Consider the following 27651-nt stretch of genomic DNA (forward strand, 5'->3'; position numbering starts at 1 on the left):
CTGTTCTTTGGATCAAGTTTTTCACACTTCCAGGACCTCGACACCCATCTTGAGTCATACACGCATATATAACAACTTTTGTCATCAGTGTAACACATATTGCCCTTTTTCAGTGGGGGTAGGGGTGAAATAAGGGTGGAGGGAGGGGAAAAACACTTTTGACCTTTGGTGTCACATGGAGTGTCTTGTTGAGCTGACAGTGAGGTGCCAGTGTAACCTTGAGTCTCTGATTACTTTTAAACACCACGCTGGTTTTCGATTGGTTGTGCTAAAAACATGACGGGTTTGGATAGTTGTGCGTTCTCATGCTCCTGCACTCCCTACTGTAGTTCAGCATAAGATGCAATTACGTGTGAGTGTATATGTGGTTGAAGGTCAAAGGCTGCTGGTGTGCCCTTGCTATGAACTGCTGTGATGGACAAGTAATGATGTCTACACGATTTTAAGAAGAGAGCACATACGTGGACTGAAGCCAGGTCCTGTTTGAGATTAGGTTTCCATCCTGTCTTCAGGTCATCACTATCTCATATACAAAAATACACTCCTACATACTGAATGTCAGAGCATCTGAAAATGAGAAGTCCCCCTCACACAGACACTATATCCTTGGTCATCAGTCTCTGGTTTGGTTTAAATGTTCCACGTGTCCGTCCTGTCCGCACCATCTCATCCAGACCTCTGATCTCTGGACCCACACACACCTGTGCAGACACACACACACACACACACAAATAATCTGGAGTCTCCACTGCCTCTTGAACCCCCTGCTCTGGTTTCTGACAGCTCTGAAGAGTTGCACATGTCTCTGATATAAGGAAGGCCTCGCTGAGTCTTGAATTTGAAATCCTGGAATGCGCACAAACATTAAAGTCGGCATGAAACGGAAGTTGCGACAGTCTTCTCTCCACTGTTGTGATGTATATCCAAGTAAAACGGCTTCTCAATCAAGAAAAAATGTTGGGCGATAACTTGATTTTGTCTATCAGGAATTGACTGATGGTTGTTGTTTGCTATTGCTGTGATGTCATGTGAGTGACAGGTTGCGCCGCCCTCACGCCAGTAAACACATCATCAGAGAAGAGATGAGCTGCAAGAGGGAGGAGAAGTTATTTTGATTAAAGATACGAAGGTGCATGAATTTTAAACAAATAATGATGTGCACGGATAAATAATTTATAATAAATACTGCAATAATCTATAAAAAATAGGAATTATCCATTTTGATTTCATAGTTACTTTAACACTGTTTTTTTTTTTTTTACTACTAAATCAATAACTCTGAATGCCACTTTGTTCCTTAACACAACAGTGTTTTAAGTGGCACAGCCTGGTACAGGGGTGTCCAATTCTGCTCCTGCTGAGTTCCAACCTCAATTCAAGGGACTTTGGAGATAAACTTATACACAGGACAGTGGCCTTCCAGGACTGAGTTTGGACACCCCTGGCCCGGGAGGTTCTTCACCATGTCCTCTTTTAGAAATTTCTTTCTGGCCTGTTATACGAGACTAAGCCTTTGTCCATCTTCACACTGTCATCAGTTTCACACGCTTCAGTTTCTGACTCATTCAGCATTTGATTACCAATTAAATCACGCTGACACACACACAGGCACATGTACTCCTGATCTCAGGTTGTGTTCTGGCGGTTACAGAAGAGTTTACAGTGATAACAGACACAGGCAGAGGGAAAGAATGACTAAGAGAAATGTGTGTGTTATTTTTGGAGAAAAGAAGTGGATGATAGAAAAAAACACAATCGTCATGGATACCAACAAACCTGTCAGACTTCTGCTATATATGGATTCCTCTTGTTACTGTTTGACTACACACACACATACACTGGCCCAAACACTCAGAGTGTAATGAATAGACAACTAACACACATTGTACCACAAATGTCCAATTTGTTTGTGTTTAGATCCACTGTTAATTACAGTAAACTACTAAACTGCTATTCTTGTACAGAGTTGTTGAAATTAAAAGGTGTGTGTGTGTGAGAGAGAGAGGTACTCTAATCTCCATTTGAGATATAAATACCTCATGACAACATGCTGTGTTTGTATGAGGTAAACTGGGCTATTGTGCAGGTCTCATTCAACACTCAGTCTGTGTAAAAGACAAGGGATGTAGGGCTACTCTTATAATCTAACTAGATTCGGATACCGCGGGCAAAGGAAACAAGACAAAAATGGGGCTGGGGAGTCATGCAAAATAACATCATAACTGACGCAAATTCCTAAACTGGCCTCATTCGCTTATCAACAAACATCTGATTCTTAGATGTTAGTCAAATAAAACGAATCCCAAATTAACTAAACATTCATAAATCTGTTTTAAGGTAATTTATTGCTGGTTTGCGCGCGGTTGACACTGGAATCTAAACAAAGACTTACGTCACAACAACATATCTATAATTTGGCTCGTAATATTAACGTGGTTAAATATATGAAATTATAACTTTATTATAGCCTATAATGTTAGTATTTTATCAAGTGCGCAATTTTATGAATGCAGCGTCCCTGGAAGAGTTTGTAAATTTGTTGAGCATTGTGTAACCTGTTAGAAGATTCCTGTGCTTCTGTTTGGTGGCCTGCTGGCCTTTTCTCTGGCCTTCCTCAAGCGTGAGGGAGGAATTTTTCTCTCCGATAACCTTTTGCTCTGAATTCAGCCAAGAATGTGAGAAGAAGCAGAATAGATGTCCTCAATCCTGTTTTCACCAGTTTTGAAACGGGCAGAACCCATTATCGTTAATGTTAAAAATGTGGTTTTATTTATTCATGTGATAAAAAAAAAAAAAAAAAAATTCCAGAACGATTATTCGACATGTAGCATATTAGGCTATTTATTATTATTAGATTCTAAAAAGCACCTGGTTGTGTTTTAACATTTTGCTTTAACACAGGTAAATTGGCGAATTGTTGGCATAAATTAAATCGTATAAAATGTTTCGCTATTTAGTCTATTAATAATTTCACGTTACAGAGGAGTCTCGTATTAACGCGTTTTTTTATTTTTTATCTAGATGAAATTTACGCAACTTTCGTCAGAATCCTAGTTTTCAGGGTGTTCTTGGGCGTCTGGTCAGCGCAGGGTCATGATAAGTTCACCGGCGTTTTTTAACACATTCAGTTGCATGAACCCTGACGGCCTGCTGAGTGGGTTGCGCTCCTTTCCACTTTTGATGGATTGTGAAGAAAAGCTTTTTTTTTTTTTTTTTTTAAGTTGGTCTTGCCACATATTTGACTACAGGGCAAACTTTCACGAAACTTTGCAGTTCAATGATGCGACGTAATATCTTTACGCGTTCTATATGGCCAAAACCATATTATATAGCTAACATTAATAACTTAATAATTTGGCTATAATAATAATAACAACGTGACTGTTAATGATTATTAGTTATTGTATTCTTGTTGTAAACAATTCAAATAATAATAGGCTAAATGATAGATAAATAAATAAAATTCGATTTTTATTTATAAATAATTGGTTCGCTATTGTTCAACTGAGACTGAATGTAAGCTTTAACATGCGGTTTTTTAAGTTTAATAAAGTTTTTCCCCATAGCTATTCAGAAGAGTGTTTCAGCTAAAATAGCAATACTACATTTATCACGAACAATTGCAAATAATACTAATAATAATCATCACAATAATAATAATAATAATCTATTTTTCAAATGCAATTGAAAGTAGCTGAATAAGTTACAGTTGCTAAAGTAGTAGCCTATTTAAAATTAAAAACAGACCTCGCAAAATTGAAAAGAAAAAAATGTATCTCGGGTGCCCTCATAAATAATTTAATGTGACCATATGGAAACTGCAAAGCAAACAGCCCAAAGTGTCACGTCAAGAGTAAATCATCTTCAGTTTACTCCAAATGTGTTTTTAAATATGAAATTTTTTCTGTGTAAATTGTGTATCTGGATAATTTGTTAATTTTTCGTTCATTTACCTGCCATTTTAAACACTTTTACTTTATAACCATGTTTGATAATGTAAAAAAAAGTGTTAAAACCATTCAGAATCTTATTAGAACAGATAAAAAAATATATATCCTTATATATGTCAATATTATTTGCGACATCCTGCTAAATGTTTTCTGTAGCTAATTCACGAAAAATAGCGATTATGCTGCATCAAAGGCCAAGACTCTAAACTATTTAAAAAGTTTTTTTTTTCTTCTTCTTTTTCTAAAAAGCATGCATTTACAGTTTGGTGAAAAGATGGGTAAATCAAAGGTGCTGACCGGGGGAGAGGGAAGACACGGGTGAACAGCAGTAAAATTCTAGAGAGACTATAAGTGAAGCCCCAGAACGGTGCTCGCGGCTCAAGACCTGCGCGTGACCCCAGCGAGATGGTAGCCCGTCCGCAGCTCCTGACAAGCTGACCTGCCTATTTCGAGTATTAGTTTGGGCCTGAACTCTGGGTGAACCGAGGCCAGGGGAGAAGCAGTCAGGGGATGTTTGAGGCAGGGCCCAGGGCAAACCTGTCCGCCTGAGCAAATATTGGGGTAGTCCGTCAGAGGGTCGTGGATGAAATGGAACTGTCAAGCCCGCGTAAACTTTGGGGAAGAGGTGAGGCCACAAGAGAGAGAGAACAAGGGGTGGAAAGTTAGGCAAACTCGTTTCCTTAAATGTTCGAAAAACGACCCCCAAACCTTTCCGACCCCCCTCCACTAGTTGTCTTCAGCACTTGTCAGCACCCTCCAGCCCAGAGTTCATTCCCCCAGTTATTTCACCGGAGTTTGCCCTCACTTGCTCACCTGCTTTGCTCTGCTTGTGTTTTTGAGGTGGCACAAAAGTAAACCGAGAGTTCCTAAAGTTTGATGTGTATAATTTGAACGAAAGTCTGGCTATAGAGCACTGATAAAAAAGCAGATGGTTATGTGATGCTCAAATGAGATTTTTTTCTTTCTTTATTTTACTATGAGCAGTGACTCGAAATTAGGTTACCCATTAATAAAGAATAATGTAGGCTATGTCCAGTCTTCATGACAGTCCTAAACAAATCATGTGGATACTGTATGTAAAACCATAATTTGCAAGAGGCAACAAGTCTACACAAATCTCAATAGGCTATACATGCTAAGTAGCCCTATTAAAATGAGGGACTACAAATTATAGTTAGTCTAAGAAACAACGACTGAAACGAATCGACTGTAATTAAAATACTTTGCTTTTGTTAATTTTTTGAGAATGTTATACAAGCATTTTGCTTTTCAAATGTTGGTTAATGTAATATCTACTTGCTATGGGACAGTGAAATAAGTTTTTTTTTTTTTTTTTTTTTTTTTTTGGTAAAGAGTTCAGGTAAAGTTAACGGTGACCTCTATTTAAACCCCCTACTGTAAGCATCACTTTACGTTTCAATGCAGAGCAGGGAGGTTGACCGCAGGGGTAGCGGCCGGATCAAAGGCCCGTTCATGGGGCTACAGGACAAACGTCCTGAACAGCGTGAGTGAAATCTGCACCAGCAGATGGTCCAGAGCCAATCATATAGAGCAATTGCTGTATCGTCTTTATTTCCTCTGTATTGATATACGTTGAGTCAACTCGTTATGATTAGATTGTGTAGCTATATTTTGTAGATAGGCTAATCATTAGCTCATCACAAAATGATATTTTTATGGAAAAAAATAAATCTTATAAAAAGTTACTAAAAGTGTCTTTCTTTCGTAATATTAAGGATATTGTGAATAATTTGTGGCGGATTCTAATGATATATGTAATAATCAAATATGATTATATTTTTGAACATTTCTTTAGCGTTGTTGCAGAAGTTAGTCTGTTGTCTTTCTTGCCACAAACACTCTGCCCTATAGCCTATGCGTTTCATTAACGGAAGCACCAGTCAGTTGGTGTGCGTGAATGCCCAACCCGGCATTGTCTTCATCTGAAGTGGACCTAATGCTACCAGTATTGCAAAAACCAAACTTGTCTGTCATGGCACAAGTTTAATTTTTTTTTTTTTTTTTTTTTTGCAGTAAATTGTATGTCTTAATAGCTATGTCTTTGTCAGTTACAATAATATTTTAGCAACCGATTTGGAGAGCTATAATGTGAAGTCGATATTTTTTTCTCTTTTAAGAATGCTTAATTTGTTAAGCACTCGTAAATGATAATTAAATGCTTGGACTATTCTAGTTTAATGAAAGTTTTAAAAAATGAATAGTTTTGAATGTACTAGGCAAGAAGTCAATTAATAACAAAACTCAACTAAAATGAGCCACCCACAATTATGTTTCGTTTAATTGAAAGCGTGTTTTTCCTTTAATTTGCTCAGGCTAAGTGCTATTTGAGCCACCCCTAAACCACTCAGTGAACGAGTCTGTTTGTATGTTTAGATATCCCAGAAGCGCAATGAGGTAAAAAGGTCATCGTGAACCACCCTGATTGCTCACCAACATTCCGTGCCGTGCTCCGAGCATCCTATAACACTACTGACTGGTGGTCGCTTTCTCACCCTCCAAGTGAAGAGGGTTGGTTAAACCCATGTCATCAATTACTCCATAGCTACTAACATTTTTTTCTAGTATGTTCATTTTTATATTTTTCTTATATTATTTACACACGCATACATGTAGGCTAATCTAGAGACTGGTTCAGTAAAATATTGTTTTTATTTGAGGTAGATAAAGAACTGACAAAAACATTTGATTGAGACATTTAGATTACGGAATCATGCAGACAGTAACTAATAAAACTCAGCTCGTCTGCGCATAAAAAATACTAGGCTAAACAATCTAATTCTGTAAATGTTTTAATAAAGAAAAGTAACACCCTGCATTGTCCTTTTGTTCTACAAACGGAACGGAACTTTCCCAAGGCGCTTGTCACATGTTCAATATCCAAATTTATGTAGTAAATAAGGCCTGACCGGCAACACAGTATTAATTATGTCTCGCTGTAAATTAACTGGAATATCACAGTGTACATTGAGAGGGAGTCGTTCACGTGTTCCGGTAAATTGTGCTGGTGTTCAGTAAAGGCCTACCCTGTAAACGCATAGTGCAAGGAGTCCGAAAACCCTTATAAGCTACAATCCACAAGACTCATGTATATGAAATGTGTACATCAAATAAATCATCATAAACGCGACAAAAACATCAATACATATTTTGACAACACAGTAAGCTCCCTGTAAATTCAGTTAGGTTCGTTCAGAGACTTGTAAACATCGTGAAAGTGCATTATATTCATAATCATTGTAGAAATACCCTGTATAACACACAACCATTTCCAATGAGTTTTGGAAATGTTGTTCTAGCAAACGGTGTAATATGTCCATTGTTGTGCTAAAAGTCTCTTTGCTTGTCACTCTTTTTTTTTTCTCAGTTTCCTAAAAACTAATTGTCCTATAATAAAAGAACACGAGAAAGTCTTTCTGGCACATTTTGGAATGCTTAAATTAATAGACTTTACGATATATTTCGAATCTGCTGTTCAATGCACCCACAGTTATTGTCCTCCGTTAGGAATCCGGACTTGGAGAAGCTCCAGGAGATGTTGAAGTTGAGTGATCAGAGTGATCCTCGAGGTCTTTAGACAGGGTGGATGAAGCAGGCGCGAGTCCCTCCTTCTCTCGCTTTTTCTGCTTCATTCGGCGGTTCTGAAACCATATCTTAACCTGTGTCTCGTTCAGCTCGAGCGTGGCAGCGATTTCGACTCTCCGCGCTCGCGTGAGATACTTGCTGAAGTGAAACTCTTTCTCGAGCTCTGTGAGTTGTTTGGTTGTGAAATTCGTCCGAATTGTGTTTTGCGGTCCCAGTCCGTACTCGGCCACTTTAGCTGCGAGGAAAAAGTGAAAGGATGGTTACATGACTGTTTGTCAAACAATTGAACACAGATAAATGAATCATTCTCATAATTATAATTAATTGCCTTATATTTATAGAAGAAGAAAAACGCCAACAACAATCAACTGTGCGCGTGCTGGTTGTTATTATCCTTAATTGGATGTGACTATTTAAATTGCAGTTCAACAAGTTATTCGGTATAGCAAACTTTTGCTGACCTTACCATAATTCCCCTGTCTGTACTTATCAATTTTGAAAGAACTCATAACGGAGTATATGGAATACATGTAATTCAATACTCCCCAAAGATGGCTTTATGACCACTCAATTTGTACAGTATGTCAAAATGGTGGCCCCTTTGCGTAAAAGTTGGTGCACTAAATCGTTGTGAGGCAAACACGACTGGGACAGGAGAGGGAAGCCTAAGAACACAATGGAGGCCAACAAAAACGAATGTTGCGCGGCGAGAACCGGGACAAACTAAAGATAACAGTGCTAGTGTATTTCCTATGACGAACGAAATGTATGTTTGATGCATTAACACAGGGGGAGACGGGTTGAAACTGAAATGAACAGGCCCGTTTTTAAAATGCATTTCATTTTTAGATATCTTAAGTAAAAAGTTTCTAATTTGTGTATAATGTGTTATACTTTGGTTATGTAGAGATCTGAAAGCTAATTTTCTTTATGTAAGGCATAATTTCTGTCGGTATGAGTGTACAGCACTATATATTTGCTTCAAAGAGGCAATTCAATCCACCTGTTTTAGGGGGGTTCCTTTTGACTTTCATCCAATCGAACGTCTTCCCAGGTGGCGACTGATCCGTGTCAGTCTCCCTCTCTTGGGAGGCCGATAAGTCGGCATAGGTGCCTTGTGAGTAGCCTCGCTGGTGGTCCTGGCCTTCGCACCCATGATGCTGATAAGGTGCGGCTGGAACGGCTCCCTGCGCTCCACAGTAGGCACCAGCCATGGAGCCATAGTGAGGACCGACATTTGAGGTAGAAAACCCCGATGAGTGATAATACATCCCATCCTGCTCAGGGTTTATGAAATACTGATGTTGAGCATAGTCCGGGTTGGCGCAGGCCTGGGTCCCATAACTAGTCCCCGTGCCACTGTAGGCGAGGCCAATGCCACTCTGATGCGTTTGGTGCTGGTGATGCGCGTAAACGCCGCTCTGGTGCTGATGTTGTGCTGTTGCTGGCTGGTTGCTCCCCCCTACGTAAAGTCGTCCATCAGCGTTATAACTGTCACTTGGGTGTCCGGTGAGGAAGGGGCCCGAGAACGCCTGGTCCGTGTGGTGGTATCCAGCCTTTGGCGAGTAGGCGTTCGTCCCACGGTTACAAATTGTGTACTCTAAGAAAGAGTTCATTCTGGAATTGTCCATGCGCTATTAATGGCGGAGGGTCAACCTGAGAGATCGGGAGAGCCTCCTGTCCTGCAAGCTCGTAACAGTATGTCATGCGGAAGGGGGGAAATGCTTACCTCTTGAGTATTTGCTCGTTCTTCCCTATACCACATCTTCACCTCAGCTGCTGGTCACGTGAGACGTCACGGCGCCAATGGTGAGGGGACCTCCAGAAGTTTGTCAGCGCACGGCGACCATCCATCACGCGCTTGACATTTGCATGACAAAGCCACTTCAATCAAACTAGCCCATCAATCTGATAACAGCTAGAATATGTCAAACCCTGCGTGAAAGGCTCTCCGAATGAGAGAAAGAGAAATAAAGAAAGAACGTTTCAGACTTTTGCATTGAGATTTAGGCCTTCATCTCTTCTCATCTCTTTACTCGCCATCTGCATTTAGTTTCTAGTTTTAATCGCGCGAGTTTGGTGAAGAATGCGTTATCTTCCTACTGTAATGTTTTGAAGTAGGCTAAGCCTATGTGATCTTGATTGTCCTATTTAATAAGAGTAATGCTCACTGTTGCCTTTAAGACTCGCCGAATGCAGAGTTCATTATGTGTGTTTAGAACGGAAATCTGTTTAACACTCGAATTGGAAGTGACGCCACGGTTCGCAGATCAGTCCTGGTTGGCTTTGGACCCGTCTAATTAAATCACTGAACTGATCTGTTACCTAAACGAAATTAGGTCGACAGCGAGCCTTCTGTTGAGTCCAAACAAGCAGGAAAGGAACGTCAACGAGTTATTTTGCTCTCTCTCTCTCTCTCTCTCTCTCTCTCTCTCTCTCTCTCTCTCTCTCTCTCTCTCTCTCTCTCTCTCTCAATGAATGCTGGTCAAAGTGTAGAAGATAGTATTTACAGTTTGTAACTTCAGTTTTAAAATTGTAAGATTATTAATCACGCGTTCTAAACCTAATCTCCCAAACTTTAGGGTTATATGTCAAACTAATGAGTTCGTCTGGTACATGCGGCTTGACGGGCGTTGGTGGACAGCAGGAGAAGAGAGAAGCTAATAATTAATTAAGATGACAATGCCGAGCAAGTCTTCCTCTTCATATAAAGCCCACGCTCAATATAGGGGGACTGAAGAAGTTCGAATATATTTGCTCATTAGTACATGGTGGTACAAGAGAGGGTAACAATATAACGCCCACAGCGATTTGTTATCTGTCGATTCACGTGCCAAGTGATTGTCTAGTTACGCAGCCCACTATTCCAATCGACTTTGAGCAGTTTTTTTAAGTACTGTTGCTGCTCTGTCCTACACTCAAGGGTCCTTGAGGCTTCAGGTCCCTTCGTTTTAAACGAATTCATCAGTTGATTGGTTACAGTGTTTTATACAGTTGAGTACCAACGTCATCACTGCGAGCAAGGCAAATACCAAAACAAACAGCAGTTTATGTTTCCACTTATCACAAACGAATGATTCAGATTTAACGACTCTTGCTAATGTCTTTTGACAAAAATAGTCTTGACGTTGCAACGATTTTTTAAATGACCTCACAAAACATACAAATTTATGAATTAGCAAGTTAGAATGTGTATAGGGATTAATAAGCAATAATGACAAAATATATGATAAAAAATTATAAAATAATTGTGACTTAAAAGTTTTTTTTCCTTTTCAAAATATAGCCTACAAGATAAAAAAAAACGTATAAAGGAGACTCCGTTTACAGTTGTTAAAATAGAAAAAAGGCATATAATAATAATTATTATTACACAGCAAAACGTTGTTTAGCCTATGTAATTGGCAATGTGAATTTAACACTGCAGTGTTTATTATTAGCCTATTGTTACGTGTATAATTGATACAGTAGGCTATTAATAAGTAAATTGTCATTAATTTAATGTTTAAGTAATTTAGTATTAAATCTGAACTATTATCAACTATTTGCACAAGCTTAAACGCTCTTCTGACGCAAAAAAGCACACCCTCGCGGATCGCTAGATGTATTCCTGCATAAGTGAGACTCTAGCAGCCAAAAACTAATGCGAGAAAAAAACCTGTTGATGATTTAAACATGAACAGGAGTCTTGGTTTTTACCTTAATTATTCTTAATATTAGCCTATATGTTACTGTATTGTAAATAGTCACGAGGCCGATGTCTTGATTGCGGTCATCAGGATTGTTCGCAATGGCTCGATTTGCTTATAAAATTATTTTCTTGATAATAATAAAAAAAAACTCTGTAAACTCAGGAATATCCTTAATATCTGTCGTTTAACTTTGATTTAGTTGTAGTATATGGTCGTGGATTGGTCGTGGATTGGCCATGGATTGGTCGAAATGGCGTCATTACATGTCACGTGTTTCTGAACCGTGAATATTGTTTGACTGAAATGACTGCAATACATTAAACAGTGAAACGTAGGCAAACGTATGTGATGATACACCACATATGTAATGTCAGTTGTGAATGATGCATGGGATCATTGCTATGCTGTTTAAAATGTAAAACTTTAAAACATATTTTTCTTCCTCAATTTATACACTCAGGCAGTTCTTTTCCTATTTTGATAGGCAAAACCTAAAATTGCAGCTCAGAATAATGGACCTCCCATCATAACAACCTTTTGAATTTTTTTTTTTTTTTTGCATGAACAAGTCATTAACTTGCATAATGAATGGCCCTTGAAGCCATTCAAATAGCCTATAGTTTTCTTTCTTCATTCCACACCACATGCTCAACATTGAGAGCTTGTACATTTAGCTGCACTTGTGTTAACCTTAACACCACAGATAACATCTTGTTACTAATTCATTTTACTATTTAACTTACAGTTCCTCAGCCCAGGCCTTTTAATATTCTCACTTAGATAGCTGGCTCATTTCCTTCACCCTCCAACCCTTCCTCGGTGTCGTCACTTGAGCAGCTGATGTGCGGTAAACCCATTGACACACACTGGCTTATCAACAGCATCATTTATTCATGTAGGTGGAGATTAAGATATTTCCATTGTACACGTAAAGTGCTTGGGGTGTTAAGAAAATCGCTATACAAATGAAATGATTTTACTCATGTATCCATCCTTTGAGAGGTGACACCTACCCAAAGTCAGTCACACCCTAATTTTCATATGCTACTCAGAGGTTAAATGGGCCGTCGGCTTTGTCTCCTAAATTATCCAAGTCGTCGTATAATAAACAAACTTAGGACATGCCGATTGTCTGAATTTTACTTCCAAATTGATCCAGATAATTTATCTCAATCCACTAGTGCAAACAACCAAATGGGTGATGGAGCAGTAAACAATGGCATCGGTTTGGTTTCTGCCAGATTATCTGACTTAAGTGCTCAAATGAGATTGCTAGAACTTAAGCCCCCTCTCCTCAACATGCATGCTATACTGTATATACTTCTCTTTCTAGTTGTCTCGTCTGACTGACTTACTTTTCCATTTTTTTCAAACATTCAGTGTAAATATGTGTGCGCACTTATTTTGCTAGTTCAAACATATTACCATAGCACTCAATCAATCAGTTTTTTAGCAGATGCAGGCACAATTATTCATCTTACTGTCCTCTTAGACAAACTATGCAAAAGATCTGCTGACATGATTCAGATACTGTGCAATACAGGCGTATCTAGAAAGAAAAATAGGAGTTTGTGTGAATACAAGCTGTTATTCTTTGTCATTCTTTGTTATTCTAATACAACAGGGCCATGCAAGGTCTCCACAAAGCACAGTCTATAGGTTGACCTTGTTTAGAGTGTCACAATCTGTTGTGTAAGGATTTGGCCTCGTTCAGGTTAGTGTCAAATGAATGCTTACAGTCAAGTCAATCTATCTATCTATCTTCAAATATCTCTCTTCAAATATCTCTTCAACTAAGCATTTCAAGCTCATCACCACCTTGAAAAAGTTCACAACCGTCTTCAATATGTTAGCTTTCCATTCTAAACAATAGCCCCCCCCCCCCTCCCCCCAAAAAAAGTAATTTTTGTCTTGCTTTCCAGTAAAGTAGAAATACATAGATAAATTCACTTGAGGCAGATTGTTTTTATCTTGTTTACTTTAAACAAGTGGATAAATCTGCCAGTGTAATAAAACAAAATATGCTGGTATTGAGTAATTCTCAAAACAAAAACAAAAAACGGGTAAAGTTACTTGGTAAGACACTGAAAGGAATTTGTTTCTTTTCAAGAATTTGTGTTTTAAAATAAACTGTGTTACAATTTTTAACTGGAAAACAGGTCAAAAAGACTTTTTCTTTTTGCTGTGAAGCATCCACATTATTTTTACACTTTTATTTTTACCTATGCATTACACAACACATCATTATACATATACTATTTAGAGTTTCTCCCCATGCAGCTATGTAAAATTAACCTCTCGCTGTCAAATCTCTCAAAGGGCACTCTCTCTTTGTCAACTATATGCAAATCAAATGTAAACTCTCTGGGCTGGGGTTGTCATTCCAGGTGGTTGAGTAGCAAAGTGGAGGTTGCCCATGTGTGACTAAATCTTAAGTACTTTTGCTAGATATGTACACACACATTTTCATAAAATCACTGGTTTAAAGTTTCATGTCATGGAGTCACGGACATATATGAGGTCTCGTATAGCATGCATTTATCATGTTATTGACCTCTATTCTCCTAATCAGTGTGAAGACTTTTTACTCATTTCTAATCTAACTTTAAAAAAAAACATTGTTGTAAAGGTAAAACATTGGTTTTCAAACAATAAATGATTTACTAATTTATAAAATTCCATTTTTATGCTCTTTAAATTGGCCTATGTTTTACAATGCAAGAAAGGTTATGGTAGTCTTATTAGCGTGCTGATCGGTTATTGAGAGATGTAACATGTACTGTTCCAAAAAAGATGTATTTGATATTTTGATGTACATGCATTACATGCTTTGTTTAAAATTTTGCATCACAGGCCTGGTTTCCTGACAGCTGGGGTTTAAGGGTCAAGTATGTAGATGGTCTATGCTGATGGTCTAGCTGGGTCAACTGATTTTGTAGCTCACAGTACCTAAAGCTCAAGTTTGATAAGTCATACATCCATACATCATACAGTCACAGCTGATGCCGTTACAAGATTAATTGATGTTTATGGCTGACACCATACATGATTAATACTAGAAATTAGATAGAATATACCACCACTAAAACTGGACTCGATTGTGAGTGTTTGGCGTGCATGCAGTTACGATTTGCAAGATATTGTTATCAATTTTGCACAATGTTCAGCTTCATGGAGTGGCCTAAGGGTAAGGCTGCTTACTCTGCGGCTTTTGTTTTATGATTAATTGAATTTTGTATTAAAAAAATATCAAAAGCCCTTATCTCTCATTCAGCATGATTGATATATGCTTATCATTGCATCACTACAGATTACAAACCGTCATATTTGTATAATGTCAACAAAAATCATTCAGGTCTATTATTTACTTTGTGTGATTGGGACACTTTCAGTGGCTCATTCAGGCGAAACAAATTATGAATTTTACATGTCGTAGGCAGCTAAATATGATAAGTGAGGACACTGTGCTCACTCTGGCCTAAAGCACTCTGCTTCTATTCCAAGCTTTCAGAAGGTCACATGACATTCTATATGTTGTTCATTGCCTCTTTACCGTATTGGTTGGCTGTCTGAGCAGAAAGCCATGGAATTCGATAGGCACTCTCAGAGTGGATATTCCATCTCCCACTTTTAAGAAGAGACTGACAATTGCATTAATGCAGAGCACTTTTCGATCCCATAGAAAAAGCAAAGCTCAAAAATAGTCTTTGCATAGTCTTTTCCACATGCTTTGCAGCAAGGTTGTTATTTGATCAAAAACAGTAAAAAAAAAAAAAATGTGTGAAACATAACTGCAACTTAATTTTCTTTATATTTTAATATTATTCTAAATGTAATTTATTCTTCTGATAGCATAGGTGAATTTTTCTTGCATCGTTCCTCCAGTCTTTAGTGTCACATGATCCTTCAGATATAATATGAAACATTTCTTATTATTATCAGTGTTGAAAACAGCTGTGCTGCTTCATTTTTGTGGAAACCGTGATATATTACCATTCAAAAGTTTAGGGTAAGATTATTATAATTGTTTTTAAGAAATTTTATTCAGCAAGAATGCATTAAATGTATCATAAGTGACAGTATTTATGGGACTTAAGGGACTGTTACAAAATATTTTTTTTTTTTTTAGATTTATGAGATATACTGTATATACTAGTTGTCACATTTTTTACTCATATCTTAGAGAGTGGCGATGCTTATTGAAAATTTCTTCATGAAGTCTTGACTATTTGAGACAGCCTGCCTCTATAGTGGCACATATGGGGTAATTTGTCACAATGCACCAGCAGTTACAGTTAATGTTGGTCTTTAATATTTAAAAACTTGAAGAAATCATGACATTGCCCCAACCTATAACATAGGTGAGTAAGTTTGTGTGTGTGAAGTTGGGTTATATACAATTAATTATTTTATAATTGTTATGCATGCCGATTTTACGATTTCTATCGTTTAGGGAACATTTCACATCAGCAAAATAAAGTGTAAAACAATGTGCTTTCTCAGGAAAACAACATTTGTTTTTAGTATTTATTAATGTATCAGTGTATCTAGTTGCAAAGCTTAATTATTAAAATAGTTGTTGGAGAATAAAATGACATCACATGATGCTGGTCACATGGTTTTGGCATAAACCATTTTATAGTTTTCTGGGAGTGTTTGGTTAGTAACATAGTTGACAGAATTTTTGTGGACATTAATAAAATGAAATTTTTTTTTTATTTGAAAGAAATGTTAAAAGATCAGGTTAAACTCAATCTATTTTTCTAAGGTCTTTATTGTGGAAATACATTTCTAGAATAATAAAAAATAATCTAGATAATCTTGATTTAATGGACTTAATGTTTATCCATTATTTTCAACTCAAGACCCACTCATTTCAAAAAGCAAACATTATAAAAACTAATTTAAGGGATATAAAGGCAATTTTATTCAAAATTAAAAACAGAGTGCATAAAATATTGGTGTGAGATGTTTTTGTTAGAAAAAAACATATCATCAATGGACAGGAAATGTACCCTTAATAATATAATTTCCCTGCTTATATTAATAGAAAGACTGCTAAAAAATATTCTGTGGTGAAGTAAATACTACAGTTTTTTTTTATATATACATGAAAAAGTTAGTTCAGGCAAGAATAATAAAAAAAGTAAATTCTACATTAGTACTCAATTCAAGCGTGCAGAAATGAAAACGTAAATATCAACATTATAAAGTTAAGTAAAACACACTCAACTTTTCTGATACTGGTGTCTCATCATGCACTGGGGCTTGAATAATTAATAAGGTTGATTTTTTTTTTTTTTTTTTTTTTTTTCATTGCTGTTGTTGTTAGGTTTAGTTACTTACATTTTGTGACATCTGGAGTTCATATACTCAAGATTTCACATTCATGCTCAAACATTATACTTTGAAAGTTACCGTCATTGTGTATTGTGTACTACAATGTTATATTGTTTAAGTAAAAAGTATTGGAAAGTAAACTTCAACTATAGAAATTACTCAAACTTTTACTTTTTACTTGCCAAGTTAGTCACTTATTTTCTTTGTTAATTGAACTTAACTTACTTAGAGTTTACTTAAAGGAGAACTCCGGTCAATTTTTAAGTTAATCTTGATCGTTATACCTTTGTGAGTACTGTCTATAGAAAAAATAGAATTGGTGCTTGCAACACGGAGCTGCTACCGCTAATGCCCAGAGCTCCCACTCAGCTAAAACGGCAGTTATGGGGGCATATTCATAAAGAGTGTTTTTGTGCCTCTTAACAGACACAAAATGCAATTAAAATGTCTGTCCAACATGAACAGGGTCCTTACATGACAACAAGATGTGTTTAGCAACTTAGCCATTGTTTAAATTCACCTAAATAGTGTTTTAGACGGCTAGCTGTAGTCTCGCGCGCTGAAGTCCCGTGGGAACTCCCGTTGTATTGTAGCCGGGATTTAATATAAAGTGGGACCTATTTTTTATTTCAATGAACTCAAAATGGTGAGTTATTTCAATGGAGATTGATTGGTTTAATCAACAGAAACTCAAAATATTGTTATCTGAACCACATTAAGTTAATTTGACAAAAGAAAAAAGGTTGCGATAACAAATCATGAAAATATTTGTATAGTGTACATTCTTGTAGGCCTACAGTTTAACCTAAAATCTTGATTAAAAATAATTGTAATAAAAAGTAAATAACTACTTAAAAAGTAGAATTGACTTAATTTTTCTTTTGCAAGTCTTTGCACTCATATTTTTAAGTAAATTTCACATTTAGGGAATTGTGTCAAATCTACTTAACTGAGTAAAAATGAACAAGGAATATGTCAATTTAACTTGGCCAGTTTGAGTAGTTTCTACTTTGAAGTTTACTTCGCAGTACTCTGTTTCAAGAACATTTTATTCTGAATCAAGCCATGCTTTTAAAGTGTATTCTTGTTACACTTGACAACATATCTACACGGTACTCAACCGAACAAAGAGACCCTTAATAATTTGTACACAATAACGGTAACAATCCATGGGTAGTTTTTGAGTATGATTGTGTCATTTTGAGTAGAACTCCAGATTACTAAACCTAACAACAAACGCAATGATAAAACAGTGTAAATGCAAATAGAAAACATCAGTGAAAAATGCAACCTTATTAATTTTCCATGCCTGATGGGAACACCAGCATCAGAAAGTTGAGAAGGTTTTACTCAATGTTATAACTTTGATACTTACTCAAAGAATCATTGTAAACATAACAAAATATTCCAAGTAAATACAAGTAATATAAGCTGCCTTCAATGGTGTGTCACTGGATACCTTATGTTTTTCGGTGACTTCTCTGTTGCTATAGACAAGATGACAGCATGATTGCTCCGAGGTATTGTCAGAACATTCTCTTGTTGGCGGGGTTAAGGGTAAAAATGTGTTATTGTTAGATACTGTACAAGTGTAAGTGAATGCCCCCTCACCCTCTGAAAGGATATGGACAGCTGTGAAGGGTCTGCTTCAAGCATACAAAAGCAAATATTCGCCTGTCTCTAATTCTGCTGTAGAAGGTTACCACATACTCCAGCAGTGTCATGCCATGCTGCTCTTCAAATGCTTTTGTCATTTTTACACACAAGGACTTTAATCCTTCTGCATTTGAAAATTCAGGTGAGCTTTCATGACCAAATCAACACACACAAATAATAGACTAACAAAGTTGATAAAAATCCTGCAAGTGCATCAGAGTCAAAAACAAGACATCAGTCTTAACATTTTGTTAAAAGCAGAAATTTGTGTAGAAAGACATGCAAGGTCTTAAGCCAATATCCAGTGTCTCATTCTTTGTGGCATGTGTTCATCACCAGCTGTCGCTGTCTTTTGAAAACATTTTGAAACATATATAGCCTACCATGCTTTCAGTGAGCTTCCTTGGTAGGCCGAATTTCGTTGTTTAAACGGTGCCAAAGAATAAATACCGCAAGAAATGTCTATGACAGACTATTCTATCTTGGCCTGTAATTAGAATTTGATCTTGTGCTGGCGATCTCATAAGAAAATGTATCTGTTTGTTTACAAGTTAGTTATTTCGTATGAATGTATACCTATAGCATAAAGGTCTACCCCAAACACCGCCCCTAAATCTAAAGGTGCCTTTATAGGCTAATTACCGTAACTATTCTGTTCCCCAAAACCATATTTCTAACGAACATTCGCAAACAGCATCGCAAATTTGTGTGGTTGGAACGACAGCTCTCGGCCTGTGGTTAGACGCATATTTTCTTGTTTGCATGACATATGTGGACTCAATAAATCCTTCTCTTGAGCCAAATAATCAAGCTGACAATTCAGTACAATCTCTATTATTTATTTAGAATACATAATATAATTTACGTCTTTTAGTTTGAGTCTTTTACATAATATAATTTACGTCTTTTAGTAAGAGATTTAACGCGTCATTTTTGAATAGTGCGCATGTGCGCGTGCTTTAGCCTATAGCCAAGAAGGAGCCTAGATTGAATCTGGAAGTAAAGCAAAATAACTGAGAAAAATGAGAAAGTCATCTGGTGCCATGTCCGTAATTTATAGAAAAACATCTAGGATTAATTTGACATCATTAACCAACGTGGTTGAACGACCAATTTGCGAGAATACGGTTTCGGGAAACAGTAGACTAGATAGTAGGCTAGATGTCTTTAACGATGCATCGTATTGGCCTACAATGGTAGTTAAGCATCTATAGGCTAAGTCCTTATACAGGAAACGCACCCCTAACTTGTAAAAAGCATTCACCTGATCGAATAACTTGTAATTACACCTAGACTCGTAATTTACTTGTAGCTATGCATGCGACCACTGCGGATTTATTTTGGAGTTAATAGCGCTGTGCAAGAAAAACGTAAATCCGAATACGTTGACGTTAACAGCTCTAATTTCAGTGTCATGTGTTGCCATATCTGCAACCGGTGTGTTTATCGTGCAATGTATACGCGAAAATGAGTTTTTACGTGCATAGGATACGCATGGGTTGGTTAGGGTAGGTTTAGTTGTGGGGTGCGTGTGCATATTACACGCAATGAAGTGCGTATCAAATGCACGCGAAAACTGCGTATCTTATGCACGTATAAAAACAAATTTTAGCATATAATTTGCACGATAAACACAATGCGTGCTATATAGACGTATTTTCATGAGATCAGGCTTAATGGTATGACATCCGTAAACGCAGCATAAGCGTCAGCAGTGGGGTGTAGGCTAAACCAACCCGATTTCACGGCAATTCGTACGTATTTTATGAGGTGGCTAATTCGTATGAATATGACCTCACTCGTACGAATTTGTAGGCTACGATTTTTGCTAAATCGTAGGCCTACATATATTTTACGATTTGCCCAATTCCTATGAATTCGTACGGTCACCCCTTTCGGCAAAATGTAGTTATATTTTATAAAAAAGTTTGTTGGTTTTTATCAGCCATTTCACCTATAGCGCTATCAAAATATATGTCCTTTATTTCTGTGAATATATTAAGCGATCAGACTTGATGATCTTGTTGAAAACCTTTGTGTCTTTGGATTAAAATGGATTTTATTGTATTCGCTGACTTGCTATTTGGTAGGGGTGTAACGTATTCAAACCAAACCGAAAAACCGCGATACACCACCTACGGTTCGAACCGCGATACTCTCATTTCGAACCGAAAGCGCCACGCCCCCTACTGCCCCGCCCAGCTCTCACTTCACCTTATGTCACAAAACTATTTTTTCTGACATTTGATTAAATAGTAGGCCTATTAGTAGCCTACACTTGTAACAACTAATGAAAGCTGTATTTTACTAAATATACACTAACTTTTGATTTCCAAGTGCATGTCACGTTATATTTGGTGATCGATCACGCTTGGCAGTTAGACTGCAGTGTTTCCCACACATAGTCTAATTCGTGGTTGGTGCGCCACACAAACACCGTCCGATATTACGTTTTTTGGCGGCCGCCAAAGTGAATTTTTATCCCGCCAAAGCCTTATTTGATCGGTGAGAGATGTAGATGATAGACTGCTGCGCTTGTGACAGGGCGCATGTTACTGAGAGAACGAGCAGAGAGAGAGAACATGGCCGCGCGCGCGCACTCGCACCGTAACTGTCTTGCACTCCCTCCCTCGCGCATATTAATCAAAATCTTGAATTGACAAGATGGTAAAAGGTCGGAAGACCGAAAGCTTCACGTGGAGCATTGGGAGATTTTTTTTCCTGAATTACCGGTGTGTATTGTGCTAAAAAATCGTTGCCTTCTCTGAAAAGCGTTCCGCACATTCAGCTGAGACAAACCACACTTTCAATAAACCTAAAAACCTATCCAGTGATTAAATGTTTTCTATGTTGACACAAATCTTGTGCAATGTCCTAAACTGCCGGGATAATCACACAACGCGTACACGTCCGCTAATGACACCTCCGATTCGCGCACTTATGACTCCTTTGAACCGATTCCATTTAATGAATGGATAAAACAACTGATATCAACAACTCACCAGACGTCTAAATCGGTAATACTTTACAATAAAGTTACATTTATTTAACTCTAGTTAACTACATTTAGTTAACATTAACTATTAATAAACTGCACTTCTACAGCATTTATTAATCTTTGTTAATGTTAATTTCACCATTTAGTAGCCTTATTAAAATCAAAAGTTGTTAACATTAGTTAGCCTAATGCACTGTGAAGTAACATGAATAAACAAAGGATGAACAGCTGAATTTGTATTAACTAAGATTAACAAAGATGAATAAATAATACAGTAAAAAGATAGTTAATGAGTTAAATTATTGTTATTAAGTTAAAAGTGAATAGTGTTCTTTATTCTTGCTTGTGCCCTGCCAGGAACCTCCTGCCCCCACAGCGAACCGAACCGAGGCTCCAAAACCGTGATATGAACCGAACCGTGGCATTGGTGTATCGTTACACCCCTACTATTTGGCCATCACTTTATCTACCTGCCAGCTTCACACCCATTCTGTTTCCTTTAGATAAGTTTAGAGAGTGTGTACATTCACAACCTTTGCCACAAAGGCTTTTTTAAAGTATGTTTCTCGTTTGTAAAGTTTCCTTTACAATTTGTCAGCATTTACTTTTCACTCATAAAATAGATCAAATAGAGAGACCAAGATAAGAGACTTATTATAGTTCTTTATTACATCATTATCAAACATTTATATAATGCTTATCAATCATGCAGTCTGTATAAATTTGTATGTGCAAATATCAACGTTTCATTTTTATCTGTTGTAGTGTAGGCTATTAAACATTACATTGCAGCTATAGGCTTTATATGGAACTAATATGTCTTGTTTTTCAGTGAAATGAGCTAAGAATGCATACCGAAACATTTCTGCGAATTTAACTGCTCAAGCTTTTAAATGTCACAAGAAAGGTTTCAATTGGCCTCATAATCACTCAAAAATTGTTTGTCTTCAGAGCATAAAGTGGTGCATCTTAGTGGTATTGTTGCATTAACATCCTTGGGGTTCATTTTAAATTACCATTTTGATCCATCTTCATATGATGCTTCATACGCATATGACCATACGCATAGTGGCAGCCTTATGAACGGAGAGTGTTTGCTAAATGAAAGCAAGAGTTACTACAAAAGGAGCTGTTTACAGAGCTCATAATCCAATACAATGTATTTACTCTGCTAACCGTAAAGTCTTATAAGGCCATTCTAAAATAAGCTAAGATAATGTTTTGCTGTTACCATTGTTATTGATGTTGCTCAATGACAAAGTACTTCGGTTTCCTAACCACTTCAGTGATTAAACTGAGCCTTCATGGTGGTTTGACTGAAATAGGGCAGGAGACATTTCCACTTTAATCTTGGCTAGTCCCCACTGCTTCAGGCATAGCAGTGCCCAGGATGCACCACTGTAAACATTGGCCCATTTTCTCATGTGAGAAAATCCCTATGCCACCACACCTCTTCTTATTTTAGACTTTGCCGGCCCACTGTGCTCTGCAAAATATATAAACAGTAAGAGCCATTCTGATAAATGCATAAGAGCTGGCAGACCACCAACCAAAGCATAGAGACTGAGATAAAACTCGACCTAGCCACACCTCAAATGATCAGGCTAATGTTGGAAAAATCAGCACCCGAGGGTTTAAAAAATAAATAAATAAATAAACCAAACTTGTGTGGCCTCAGGGCAGGGAAGAAGTTGTTTATCTTGTTTGGAGATATGTCGATAAGTCTCTGTCTCACCTGTCCCAGGTGATTTAAACAGAAGTAGGGCAGATGAGTCCTGTATGTGGCATCAGGATATTAAGAAATCCCAAACCAGGACCTGAACAAGAAATAACTGCATACTAAAAATCAAACTTGAGGCTTGACTCTGAATTTAGTGATAGATGCCAGCCAGACAAAATCACACTCATTTTTACTGATCAACAGTAGAGATATTTGCCTTTGTATCTATCCATCTGTATCTCATTCTCTCTCCCTCTCTCTTACACTCTTGACAACCAGCAAACTTTTCTTAAGATGAGATATTATATATTTTTGATCCCAGCACTATTTAGCACAAGCTGATGAAAGCAGGTGAGTTAATTCAATGTTTGGCTTTTGTACACATGCCGTTAAATTCTTAGCTCCCATATAGTAGCATTTCTATATGTGACCAGATCCACCTTTCCAGTAATATGAGCAGATGTTCCACACACACACACACACACACAGGGGTCCTTACCTTGTACTGCTAATGTAAACCCAGCAACAACAAACAAAATACCTATTCATATGTACAGAAACCTTGTTTTGCTGCTTTAAATTCATCAATGCTAAATGACAGAGAGATAACAGGAATCTGACCTGAGTGATGCAGACAAATATAATCATAATAATAATAATTGTTGTTGTGAATATTAATTTTATTAGCCTAGTTTTGTTGTTGGTGGTGTTATTGCGGCTGTTTTACATGAAATAATCACCATGTCATTGTAAGATTATCTCCCCCATAAGGGCTTGGGATAGATTCAGCTGTTACATAATTTGTTCAATATTTATTACAAGTTATAGAAAATAATAATACAAATATAATCTGTATTTTTAACTGATATATTTCTGGCCTGTGCTTGTCTAAACTGGTGGTTCAGCTGCAATGAGTCAGCTCGGAGCACCATGCTCGCAGCTGCAGCCCAAACTATCCATAATGGCTGCCGCTTTATTGTTCATATCCTTCATTGTGTTTCGAGCGCCATTTTGCATCAGGGTGCAGCTATGGGAACCCACAGCCCAGTCAACCGCTTGACCCCCCTACAGCTCATGTGCCCATTTTTTAAAACATCCATCTAATAAATAATATCCGTGCTGCTGCTTTTTTTACGTCTAATGTTATCAACCACAGCCCGTTTTATAAATAAAATAGCTTCATTTTTCAGATTAATGAAAATCACTGTTCTTGTTGCAGTCTTTTTTTTTTAAGTATCGTGTAAGAATTTTGGGAAAGTAGTATTTTGAAAATAGATTAAGAATATTACTACAAGATTTAGTAGCTTAGGCTATTATTTTTTCTTTTTTTTCCCCCTGAGCATATGCTGTTCCAACCTCTCTCTTGTAAGATTACTAATAACACAGAATATCAACCATCACAATATAATTATTACCAATTAATAATAATCATTATATTTGCATACTTTTAATAATGTTCTTCAAAAAAACATTAATTCAACCTATACGGACTGAATTGCATAGTTTGTTCACCATACAACAATACAAAGGAGAAAGAATAAATTCTGAAAAATGAATGTCATTAAAATAAATATCTATTACAATAAATAAATACAAATTTTATAATGAAAAAAAAAACGTTAAACCTTAGAGAATCAATCACACTCGCTCCAGCATATTTTATTTATTGTATTTTTATTATTTCAACTATGAAAATAACGTACAATAAATAAATTTGAAATTTACTATTAAAGAATCTCAATAAATAAACTAGTTCTAAAATTATTCAATAGGGACAACGCCCGCCTTGGGAGAATTCCTAAAAGCAGTTCAACTACCCTTATGTCTGACACAATTCCTGAGATTCCAATGATTGAGTTTCACTGAAAAAGTCCGCAACCATTCATCTGTTAGCCAAGATCAACTAAAATCCGAGAATCAAAAGGCAATAAAATACCTGAAACTTCGACAGGAGCCATTCGGATGTGTATTCAAAAAAAGATTACATCATCGTATTTTCAAAATAATGGACAATTTATTTCCGTGTAGGCTTAGCTTCACGCCTTTTTTGTTTTTCTTTTAAAAAAAATAGGTAATTTATTTTTCACTCTTTTTCTGTCATAGCCTATTATAGGAATGTTGCGGTCGAGAAGTATTCACAACCCTGCAATAATATGTAGTTCGATTGTTCTTGTATGCGTTTTGATGTCTTTTTTTCAGAACTGTAAATGTTGCAAATCTATAGTACAAAGGGTGCTCGTAAACAAGTCAAAATCTTCCTCGGAAAAGTCAACTGGACTGTCCAGTGAGCTCTGCAAACTCGGCGATAAAGCGTCCGAAATCTGTAGGCAGGAGTCCGTCGAAAAGAAATTCAAATCGGGTAGAGAGGTGGCATCCTGCGGCTCTGTGAACGAATGCTCCGGCCCAGCTGCTCGGCCCTCAGTCATTGTAGTGGGGTTATCTGCAGTAGGCGTTGGATACGGGGGGGAGTGAACCGCTGTGTCAGGAACAGATGCAGGCTCCGGCTGGTTCGCCTGGCCATCTTCAGGCGTGGGCTGACTTTTGTCCGCACTGTTCGTGTAGGAGGCTGTTGTCGGGCACGTCTCACTCTCGGAGACTGCGGCCGAGCCAGAACCAGATAATTCCACAGATTGGCTCGAATAAGGTGAAGCAGCGTCGGTTCCCTCCAGGAGCTCGAAACCGCTGGGCTCGCCTTCTTGCCCGTCCCGGTGGTGCGTAGTTTGCCGTTTGTGCTTCATGCGTCGATTTTGAAACCACACTTTGACTTGGCGCTCGGTTAGATCCAGAAGTGCTGCTATTTCAACGCGCCGGGGCCGACAGAGGTATTTGTTAAAGTGAAACTCCTTCTCCAATTCAAGTAGCTGCGTGTTGGTGTATGCGGTCCTCAGCCTCCGTGAACCGCTGCCATTATCCAGTCCACCTTGAGCCTCTGCAAGAATCAAAACAGAAATAAGTCCCATACAAAAGGCGAAGTCATCGAACTGTATGTGAGAAATTGTCCAGATGACAGTAAAATCCCAGTGTAGAACAGCCCTGCGGTTTGGGCTTGTCATGTAGCAATGACTGCAATGGTTAGGCATGTCTTGTGGTAATAGACCAGCTTGGTGTACAAGCGGTATTTCAGTAAGCCCCATATTTTGTAGTGTTCCACAGCATTCACAATATATATCCAAAATGGCTCCCCAAGCCATGAAACATGGTTATGAATGAATATCGAGTCGCAGCTGACATCAATTGCGATTAAATCGTTATTATAGATCAAGATCTACTATCTGCAGGATAGTAATCTTTCAGAATGTGCACAGTTGTGTAGCCTATATGCTAAGAAATGGGGGAGGGGTGCCTTTTTATATTTTTAAGACATTACAGCAACGGGAATTAAATGTGTATATATATAGGCTATATATATGCACAACAATCATCCATGCTTAATGGTGCTTGAAATGTAGACATCGAATGGAATTACACAAGTATTCCTAAATACAGGGAGCTCGTCAGACGTGAAATACTAGCCCATCCAAAGTAGGTTATACTGTATACATAACATATAAATAGGACAAAGAACAACTTCGACAGGGCTTTTTTTAAATTGTGTAAATATAGAAGCTTGAGAACTGTAATAATTATAGGTTATAATATAGGCAATAAGTTGTCGCTAGATCGACATCTATTAAGCCACGAATCATTCAGGAAAAATGTCCAAAATGAAGAAATGCAGAACAAACGCGGTCACTGCTTTGATAAACGTACCTGTCGGGGACTCCAGTCCCGCGGTTGTGTAGCCGGAGGATGCCTGAGAAGGGGAGGCTGCTGCAGCAGCAGTGGCTCCGGGCTTGGGGCACTTCTTCGAGGATTTTTTCTCTTTCATCCATGGGAACTCGTGGGCCAGGGGTGCACCACCCGACAGCGGGGCCGGGCCTTGCTGGTGCTGCGTCGGCGGTGCTGTTTGTGTCCGGAGCTGGAGGCCATTGGAGGCAGTTCGCTTTTGGCTCCTCGGTCGCGCCTGGTTGCCTGTGCAGGGACTCAGACTAGGGATGGTGTGCTCGAAAGGAGGTGGAATTGCTGTCGAGTCCTTGATTGATGAAGTTTGAAATGACTCCAGGACAGCGGGGAAAGACGTCAGGCACTCTGCAAGGGAAGGCTGGCTGTTGATGAACCCAATCTCCCTCTCAAATTCAAAATTCATCGCTTCGCCTGGGCAAAAAGGGCGTCCAGCGACACCAACATACGCAAAAAATAACATCCAAAAAGCTAGGATTTATTTTGCGTTCCTGCTATGACGGCATTTGCGGGCTTTAATAATTGTGTATATTGGTGATATTACTAGCGTATGGGGACCAGGGTCTACTAAACTGAAGACTATGGGCGAAATTGCAGCCAATTCCTGGTCACATGACTCATCTCAGCCAATCGAAATTCGGGGCCTGGTGGCAAAAGAAAGCAATATTTGTCTGAATTGATAAAAAAAAAATACAACGGGATATTATAATCCAGTTCTTATAGTAACATGGAAGAAATAATAATAAAAAAGGCTCCCGCTTGCCATGTGCTCTGACAGCCCAGTTTTGTCGTGCAGAGGTAAAGTGAGGGCCTCTTATGCTAGACGACAACAATCCAAATGCAGAACTACCGGTGATGTAATTCACAGGCCTTGTCTGATAAGCACATCCACAATATGGCTTCTTAAGTATT

The 27651-nt window shown here is 37.8% G+C and overlaps 2 protein-coding genes and 1 long non-coding RNA gene across 3 annotated transcripts in view; 1 reads left to right on the forward strand and 2 right to left on the reverse strand.

The window, feature by feature from the left end:
* The window catches only part of LOC306989947, a 261084-nt gene that overhangs the window by 184440 nt on the left and 48993 nt on the right, over window positions 1–27651 (forward strand). The window lies entirely within an intron of this gene.
* hoxb1a (homeobox B1a) lies at window positions 6829–9184 on the reverse strand (the record flags this gene model as incomplete). The annotated part of the gene is made up of 2 exons (XM_079621207.1): window positions 6829–7788; window positions 8557–9184. The coding sequence occupies 2 exons, from the start codon at window positions 9182–9184 to the stop codon at window positions 7472–7474; spliced, it is 945 nt and encodes a 314-aa protein (XP_079477333.1). The 3' UTR covers window positions 6829–7471.
* Window positions 20946–27229, reverse strand: hoxb2a (homeobox B2a). The gene is made up of 2 exons (XM_079594909.1): window positions 26710–27229; window positions 20946–25888 (listed from the first exon to the last, which is right to left on the reverse strand). Exons 1-2 carry the CDS (start codon window positions 27200–27202, stop codon window positions 25155–25157), a joined length of 1227 nt encoding a protein of 408 aa, XP_079451035.1. The 5' UTR covers window positions 27203–27229; the 3' UTR covers window positions 20946–25154.

The sequence above is a fragment of the Phoxinus phoxinus genome (genome assembly GCF_949152265.1).
Source record: "Phoxinus phoxinus genome assembly, chromosome: 1".
In the NCBI taxonomy this organism is placed as follows: domain Eukaryota; kingdom Metazoa; phylum Chordata; class Actinopteri; order Cypriniformes; family Leuciscidae; genus Phoxinus; species Phoxinus phoxinus.